The sequence below is a fragment of the Daktulosphaira vitifoliae genome, unplaced genomic scaffold (genome assembly GCF_025091365.1).
Source record: "Daktulosphaira vitifoliae isolate Bord-2020 unplaced genomic scaffold, ASM2509136v1 Scaffold_3, whole genome shotgun sequence".
Classification (NCBI taxonomy): domain Eukaryota; kingdom Metazoa; phylum Arthropoda; class Insecta; order Hemiptera; family Phylloxeridae; genus Daktulosphaira; species Daktulosphaira vitifoliae.
Genome location: NW_026099574.1, coordinates 31,984,361 through 31,993,707, shown reverse-complemented (window position 1 = coordinate 31,993,707; position 9,347 = coordinate 31,984,361). Strand labels below are relative to the sequence as shown.

The following is a 9,347-nucleotide window of genomic DNA, read 5'->3' as shown; positions in this document are numbered from 1 at the left end:
AATATTAAATATAAGTCTGTAGTATTAAGCAGTACAAAGAAGAGTTTTACACATTAAATATATACAGCAAATTTAGTATACGCTATAATAATTGTAGTAGGTTGTACTATGCATGGTATGTAGTAGGCTGTATATAAAAGTAGTAGGGACACTGTGTCGGTTTACCGAACAGTGTATCCTGGATTCTTATAATCTCGATTAAACAAGTCTGAATATGTTCAAATCCCTGTTCATCCTGTTTGAACTCCGTCTGTCTGTGTTTACAATTGTTTGTAACATATCTATCGGCGAAAATTAGACTATTAATTGCTATTGGGTTTAAATTAGTTAATAACATCACCGTGGTGTATGCATAGCGCTATAATCGTTATAAGATTTTATATATAAATAGACGTTGCTTTAACTTGTTGGTAATGTGTTAAGTCGATATTTGTATGCTTTATTACTTTATTTTATATCAAAAGTCATAGAAATTCTTCAGGACAGTCATAGAAATAATCAGACAAATGGTTTTTGATATAATCGCTTTAGAAAAGATAATGAGTGAAGGAGTCTGAAATTGATGTGACGTTCTTTTATAGGGGACAAAGATCTTGTTTAGACAAGTTTGGGTTGGTTTAAACAGGTCCAGATACTATACAAACGATGTTTGAAATATGCTTATCTAAGCGTCTGGTAAACGATGATAGCAATAGTTCTCATAAATCGCGTAGGCGTGAAAAAAGACAATGTTGCCATTTTTCTCATAAAATGCATACGACAGTGACCATTAATATATTGTCACAGATTAGTTTAAGTTAAGTTTTATTACCCCTTCGCTCATTACGACATGTTGAGGAAATTCCCCTTCCCCGACTAGGTTAGTTTTCATTGGGTTTCACACATTGTGCGCACCTTACACCCAATTGTCTTAATAGAGTTTGTTACAAATCTTCCAAGGAATAGTCAAGTGTGGTGGCGACGGCCGCTACTTGACGTACACTATTTCAATGTAATGTATACATTAAATGATAAACGCAGTGAAGACTCGGGGGTGCTGGTGCTGGGGGAGCGACTTTAAATGTAATACCTCTATTTATAGGTATAAAAAATTGTCAAATTAAATATAATATAATAAAATGCAATACATATATTATTATTTTAAAGGCGCAGTATAACAGCGATTATACTATTATAGCAACCAATAACGACAAACATAGTTAATTCTAAAAATATATTACCAATTATAGAAATTATATCAATTATATATANTATTATAGCAACCAATAACGACAAACATAGTTAATTCTAAAAATATATTACCAATTATAGAAATTATATCAATTATATATATATAATTAATAGTAATATACTAATATTAACGAGATGCTTTTCTAAGCATCTGGTAGGCAATGATAAAATACTATGTAAAAAATAAAAAAATGCAGACGTTATAATATAGCGGTACCTTTGATGTTGGAAATATGCTTAGCTATGCGTCTGGTAGCCGATGATAAAATTCTTAGAAATTATAATGCCATAACGACAGACGTTGACATTGTTTTCATAAAATGCTGACGCCTATGAGCGTTATATATATAGTAATACATTTGATGTCGGAAATATGCTTACCTAAGCGTCTGGTAGGAAATGGATAATATTCATAGAAAACGTTGTTAGTTTAATTTGGATTCATCCCCACCCATTACAGGTTAGTTATGTTATGTTTCATTACCCCCTCCCTCTGTAGGAATTGTTGACGGACACCCCTGCTGCGTTAATATTAAGTAAATATGTTATAGTGACAGCGGCGGCCACTATATGACGTACACTATTTCAATATATCTAGTAGATGTTATAGCTAGTACGTTTATCAGTTAACATGAGGTTTATCTTACCCTTCAGTAGATAGCATCATAGGAAGAGAACAACCATATTCGAATGGCTACCTCCCCACCGCTGACATGAAGTTATGTGCGCATACGCACTTTAAACCGCCATTTTGATTGATCTTAACATCCCCACCTAAGTCACCTATTATCTCCACCGTCGTGTTATTACGCCTCCTCCTTACCCTCACCATCATAAGACCAAACTTCCCTTTTCCTTCTCTATGATATGACCACGCCTCCTCCTTACCCCCACCATCGAGAAACCACGTCCGCTATATGACCTTGACAACGGTCATTACACCCACGATAGAGACCACGCCCCTCCCCCAGACCACGCCCACCCACAAAATAATTGGGTGTGTGTAGGGGTGAGGCGGGGGTTCTAGAATCCCCAATATTTCCCTACTTGTATATTTTTTTATGTTAATCGCTTTTTAAGAGTCACAGCGACCACAAAGGGAGCTGTTTTTAACCATTGATTCTCCATAACAGGTGGTTGGTGTATCACGCGAAAAACTAATTAAAAATGTTGTATTAACAAGTATTCAAATATTCTAGGTACTCATTAAGGTCAATTTTTATATAGTATATAGACACAAGATTTTAAAAATTATATCTCAATTACCTGATAGATTACACCCCTTCATCTTATCTTCTAGAAGTGAAATAAGGACAGCAATACTATCATCATGAGTTAAACTATATGATATTTTAGTTTTATAATAATTTGATATAGGATACTCTTCCTAAAAAATTCGATACCATGTTATTAAATGTTATATAAAAATTTAAAAAAAAAAAATAATTATACATAAAATAAAAATTAAAAAATGAATTTAAAGTTTCTACTAAGTGATTTTTTTGAGGTTGGACATTCGATAAAATAATTGTACTCGGTATTTATAAAAAGAGTAGTTTATTAAAGTTAAACACTAATTTTGGTGAATGAATTTAAAGTGTCTAATTAATTAAGGCTAATTAATTTATTGTAATGGAGTAATAGGTGTTTATTCTTTTATCATTAATAACTTAATTAATCGTAAAATAAAAATATTATTAATAGTTTTTTATTGGTTTATTTTAGTTACATGTTTTTCTCAATTTATCAGTCATGCAGTATTTTTTAAATACACCCCTTACAACTTTATTTTTCATAATACTTCTTTTTGATTATGTTTTAATGAATTTCAAAATTCCTTTTCAGATTTATTATGATGAAGGCATATGATATTTTTTATTTGGAAGAAAATTTTTATATTATTTTATTAATATAAAAATGTATTTTAGCTTCGATACGAAGCTGAGAAGGTATTAATTTTACTATGATGTGTATTTTTTTTTTTGTGTGTGTCTGTATACGCTCAATCTCAGTTCTCTCTGAACCGATTTTGATAAAAAATATGGCAAAAGATCACAAATCGTATCTAGTTGAAGACATTATCCCCAAAAATTGAAAAAAAATTCCTCGTTCCCCTTAAACGAGGGAAATTCCCCAAAAAATTACAAATTTAAAAATAAATGAATTTAATTGTCTGTATGGAGAACATGGGATAAGTAACTGTTTAATTGATAAATTAGAATATTTTTTCAATTTTTGAGGGTAATATCATTAACTAATTGTATTCATTTGACGTATCTTTGAAAAATATAGGTCAAGTTATAGCAGAGAAAATAAATGATAGTTACAAAAAAATACCTTCTCAGAATTGCATCGAAGCTAAAATATAAAATATAGTAAAATAATATTAATATGAATAAGAAATTTCTTCTCGCGTGGGGCGACTAAAGTGATGGAATCCTTGATCTCTATTAAAGTTATTAAATCTAAATGAGATAAAAATCAAACGAGTTAAAAATTTATTCTAACTTAAAAAAAATTAAGAAAAAATGCAAAATATTTTCTTGCAATACGCGGGTTGGAATCTCGTACCCAAGCGTGTAAAACATAAATTTTAATAACTCGGCAACTGTACGTTGCTACCGTCGGGTGAAAAAATTGGCTATTTAAGCTAGTTCAAATTACAAAGTTATTTTTCTCGACTTAAAAGAAGTAAACAAATTTAAATAAGTTTAACTTTCTATGCTATATTAATTTTAATTTATATAATATTTATTAAAATCTGTACTCCCCTTGTCAGTTATTTTAAAATAAAATAAAATACAAAATTCAGAATTTTAACACAAAAATAGCAAATTTTTGAATACGGTAGTCATTTTTACCATGAAGGCAAGTCCAGAGGTCAATATTTTTTGTCAAAAAGTTGTCATTTTAAAACCCCCCCTATGGGCAGATAAAGGGTCAAATTTACAAAAAAAATATACCAAATGATAGGTAAAGACATTAAGCATCTATAAAAAAAAAATTATATTGATATGTTCATTTTTGAAAAAGTTACGGCAGTTGTTAGTAAAAAAAATTGAAAAAATGTCGAAAATTAGCGATTTTTNTTAAGTAAAAAAAATTGAAAAAATATCGAAAATTAGCGATTTTTAAATTTGTAATTTTTTGGGGGATTTCCCCCGTTTACGGGGAACGAGGGAATTTTTTTCAATTTTTGAGGGTAATGTCTTCGACTATCGAAAGCTAAAATATTAATTAATTTATATTTTATATAACTTTTGGAAAAATTAATGGATCAATATTATTATTTTTTATAATAAATTTTTCTATACTCCTTTCATCTGACACAATTTTTTTGTAAATCCGATTATACCCCTTTATACAATGGGGTCAAAACTTTAAACATGCTTATTGAAACTAGAACATTTTCAATTTAATTTTAGATAGTATTCCGAAAATACTGACACTTTTATAAATATCTTAAATTATAGCTTATGTAATATACTTTAATTTAAAAAAAAAAAATTTGACCTCTGGATTTGTCATCATGGTAAAAATGAATACCGTATTCAAAAATATGTTATTTTTGTGTGTAAAATTCTGGGTTTTGTATTTTATTTTATTTTAAAATACCTGACGATTGGATTACAGATTTTCATAAATATTATATAAATAAAAAATTGTTATAGCACAGAAAGTTAAACTTCTTAATTTTTTTTACTTTTTGAAGTCTATAGAAACAATTTTGATATTTGAACTAGCTTAAATTTTTTTAACCGACCTTAACGACGTGCGAATACCGAGTTGATAAAACTTGTGTTTTACACGTTATGGGTACAGGGTTCCAACCCGCGTATAGTTATCAATTTTTTTGCATTTTTTCTTCATTTTTTTAAGTTAGAATAAATTTTCAACTGCTTTGATTTTTATCTCATTTGTCACTGTAATCGCCATTTGCGAGAAGAAATTTCTTATTCATATTAAAATTATTTTACTATGTGTTATGCTTTAGCTTCGTTGCAAAGCTGAGAAGATATTTATTTGTGACTCATTTATTTTCTCTGCTCTAACATGACTTACTTTTTTCAACGATACGCCATTGACTACAATTCGTATCTAGTTGAAGATATTGCCCTCAAAAATTGAAAAAAAATTCTAATTTATCAATTAAACAGTTACTTATACTATGTTCTCCATACAAACAATTAAAATCATTCATTTTTAATTTTTTCAAAGTATTTATTAACGAATTAAGTTTGATATGATAGATTTTAACTACAAAATTAAATCATTTTACTTTGTAATTTAATAATTTTTTACTCTATTTGTGTGTGCTAAAACTATACTATAATATTACAAATTTTCTATTAAATATTTAACTTACAAAAAAAAGTTTCGTACGAAAGTTGTTTAAAAGACAACTATAAACAAAAAATTTATTTTCCATTTTTTTTTCATTTTACAGTTATTTTTTATCATGTTATGCTTACATTAGACACAATGTTATAAATGCATATGTGTGTATGTTTGAGTTTATTTATTTATTGTAACATTAAATTGCAGTGTATATTAATATACAACCGATAGAGTAGGTAAATAATTTGACGCTATATTGTTTAAACTCAACTAAACGCTGAATTGTACATTCCCAAACAACAACTATATTATGTCAATTGCCACCGGAATTTCTGGTAATCTTTTTCTTTTTCTTTTTCTTTTTCTTTGCCTTAATCCCAACTACATGGAGTCGGCTACCCTTATCCTAAACTTCCATTTGACACGATCTCCCACATATTCTACGCTCACATCAGCTGTCCTCAAATCGCATTCAATAGCATCCATCCATCTCTTTTTTGGTCTTCCTCTATTCCTCTTCTTCCTTCAACATTCATTTTTAATAAATGTTCTTACAGCTTCCAATTCTTCTCTCCTCATAACATGACTAAACAATCTAAGTCCATTTTCTGTCATATTATCCACGAATGACGCAATTCCTGTACTTTGTGNATCTAAGTCTATTTTCTGTCATCTTATCCACGATTGACGCAACACCTATACTTCCTCTTATATGCTCGTTCCTTATCCTATCTTCTCTAGTCACTCCACTCATTCAACTAAGCATTCTCATCTCTGCTACACTTATTCTCTGCTCTACTTTCTTATCAACCGCCCAACACTATGAACCATACATCATAGCTGGCCTCACAATTTCATACTAAATTTAAAAACTATAATTAGTATTTATTCATATATTATATTTTAAAATCAAAGAACTACAAATCAGGATATAATTAAAGAAATAAGAGTTGATGTAACAACAGTGGCTACGGGGGGGCTAGAGGGTGCTGAAGCACCCTCAACTTTACTTTAAGCACCCCCAAGTTCCACTTTTAAATAATTTATTATTTTTGATTGGTATTTTTTTATTTATATGTATAATATATGAAAAGTAAAGAGTCAGATTATCAAAAAAAAAATGATATCAAATAAAAGAGATAAGTATAAGAGTTTTATAAATAAAATAAAAAAATTTGGCACGTTTATTTATCAAAAAGCTAAAGCAGTTTTAAGTACCAAAATAATATAACTAGAGAAGTTGATTTTTTAAATGGAAATTACATTCTATATTCAACTTCAATGGCCATTTGCACATAGTAGATGAATTTTTTTAGTTATAGTACGTAACATAAGCTTTAATTTCATATATATTTATACCGATAAAAAAACCATAGCATAGTGTGATGGGACTTAAAATTAAAATCACATAGTTTGAACAAGTATAAGTGATATCTGATTGTGATAAAAATTACTACATAAGAAACACTTCGATGCAAATCTGTATATAGAGTTTAATTCTAAGAAACATATCCAAAAATTAAATTGAATAATTTTTAATAAATAAAAACTTATTTTACTTCAACGATATTAATTTCCTCATCTGAGTAGGGCATTCCGAATGAAAACATTGGTATGGCAATTAAACAAATAAAACAAAGTAAAATTCCAAAACTAAAATAGAAACGCATATTTAATGATGATTATAATAGCAACAGTAATGAAAGTCTATTACTAGCAATATAAAGTAAACGTGAAATATAGTTTTATTATTTAATTAATTCCGTTTATATATAACAATATAGTCTATTTTGAGAAATCTAAAATGTGGCAAAAAATGTATATTTAAATTGACAGTATTTTTAATAATTTTTGTATAACTCAAACTTAATTAACATTTAAAAATATGCCGCACATTAATAATAATTAATCACATGTTATAGAAGGTAGATTTTATTTACTTATTCTAAAAAAATATATAATGTAGTAAAAATATACCAACCATTTAAAAAAATTCATAAATATTAATTTAGTATTTAACTAACTATATAATTTATCATTAAAATGTTTTTCGTTAATTTTTTATATTAGTTGGTATTTACATCATAATACTAATAGATTATAAAAAATAATACTATTATTAAGTAAAAAACACATTTTTTAATGTTAGCTATTGCTAAATATATCATTATTTATAAGATAGAAAAAAAATAAGAAATGTTCTATCACAATTTTAACATTATATTTTTAACAATTTAAATAATAATTCAACATTCTCTGTCAGGAAAACATAATTTAAATTACTTTAAACATAATAATTTACAATAAATTAATTTTAAATCTGATAAAATAAAAAAATATGTCACTGTATTTATCATAAATACAAATTATAATTTTAAAATTAGAATTAAATTGATGTAATATATATCTAAATTTGAATATAATAATTGAAATTTTAACCAAGTATATTATAAATCATTAAATATTTTTGAAATTTTTAATTTTAAAGGGCAGATCTAAATTAAAATTTGGTACAAAATGGATTTATTGGGTTTTAAAAGATATAATAGTGTTTGCGATCTCTTTTTGAAAATATTTTCGAATATTTTACCAAAACGATGACAAATTTCTTGAAAATAATTTTAAATAAATTTAAATTAACACTTGCAATTGTTTTAAATTGCTTATTGGGAGTGTTCAGTAATAGGACCAGTTATTTTAGTAAAATTATTACATATGAATATATATTATAGATATTTTCTCTAAAAGGGTTATCATAATAGCAGTAGTGAAAAATCATTGGACAATAAATAAAAGGTCCATTAACAAATGTATAACGCATATTTGGTGAAATTAAAAGTTTCTAAATACCTCTATTTATAAATTACCACCCCTATATATACTGTTTTAACTAATTTTACGATTATTTCTAAGGAAAAAGCTCAATTATAGTCATTAATAAAAATTTTAACTGCCCCAAGATTTACACAAAATGCACACATACGGTTTTTAAATTTAAATTAAATACATTTTTCCTTCTATCAAAGTTGAGAAGAGATTAAATTTACAATGATGTATTTAATTTTGTTTTTCGTATAAATAATGAACTACTTTTGTGCTTGTAGTGGAACAATTCGTCATTAGGCGATACCAGTGATAGGAGTCAACCCCTTCGGAAGTTTTAACGGGAAAGACTGTGGAACCGTTAACAGCTCATGTGTTAACTGGTCTTGTTCCAGGTCTTCCAAAGATTTGTTCGGCAAACTGTTCTCGGAGAGAGCTGCTTGTGTTCCTTGGTCAGGACGTTTTGCACTACTCTCCTGTATTTCTGAAACTTCCCGTTTCCCGTACTCGCCGTTTTTCTTTCCGGGCAATTCGCCCACCAGGTCCCAGTCCGGTTGCAGTTTTTACAACGTGCCGCTCCGGACGGGCTTTTTTCCGGTCTAATAACCTCTTTCTCCGGTGGCGGTTTCTTATTTGCCCATTTGAAGCTATTCCTTTCCGCGGAATACTTCTTTTCTCCGGGCCGCCGTTCGGGAGAAAGGTCCTCGACGTCCAAGTCGCTAGCCAGCTCTAACAGATCTTCCATTGACCTCATATTACCAGTGATAATATAATATTACATAAATTTATATAAATTCATAAATTACACTTATAAATCATAAAACTTTATAAGAATATAAATAAGGAAATAGTAGATCATGTAGCTTTTGGAATATTTTACCAATTTTTTAAAATTAAAATTGCAGATTTGCATTAAGCGTTTTTTATAATAGTAATTTTAATCATTGTCAGATATC

At 28.2% G+C, this 9,347-nt stretch overlaps 1 protein-coding gene across 1 annotated transcript in view; it reads right to left on the bottom strand.

Moving 5' to 3' along the window:
* LOC126901742 (uncharacterized) overlaps nucleotides 1–7,313 on the bottom strand; it is a 17,761-nt gene extending 10,448 nt beyond the window's left edge. Inside the window, exons 1-2 of the mRNA XM_050678478.1 lie at nucleotides 7,128–7,313; nucleotides 2,497–2,617 (exon numbers count right to left, since the gene is read on the bottom strand). Coding sequence (XP_050534435.1) covers nucleotides 2,497–2,617; nucleotides 7,128–7,238 — 232 coding nt within the window. The 5' untranslated portion in view covers nucleotides 7,239–7,313. The remainder of the gene's footprint in view (nucleotides 1–2,496; nucleotides 2,618–7,127) is intronic.
* Nucleotides 7,314–9,347: the final 2,034 nt, after the last annotated feature.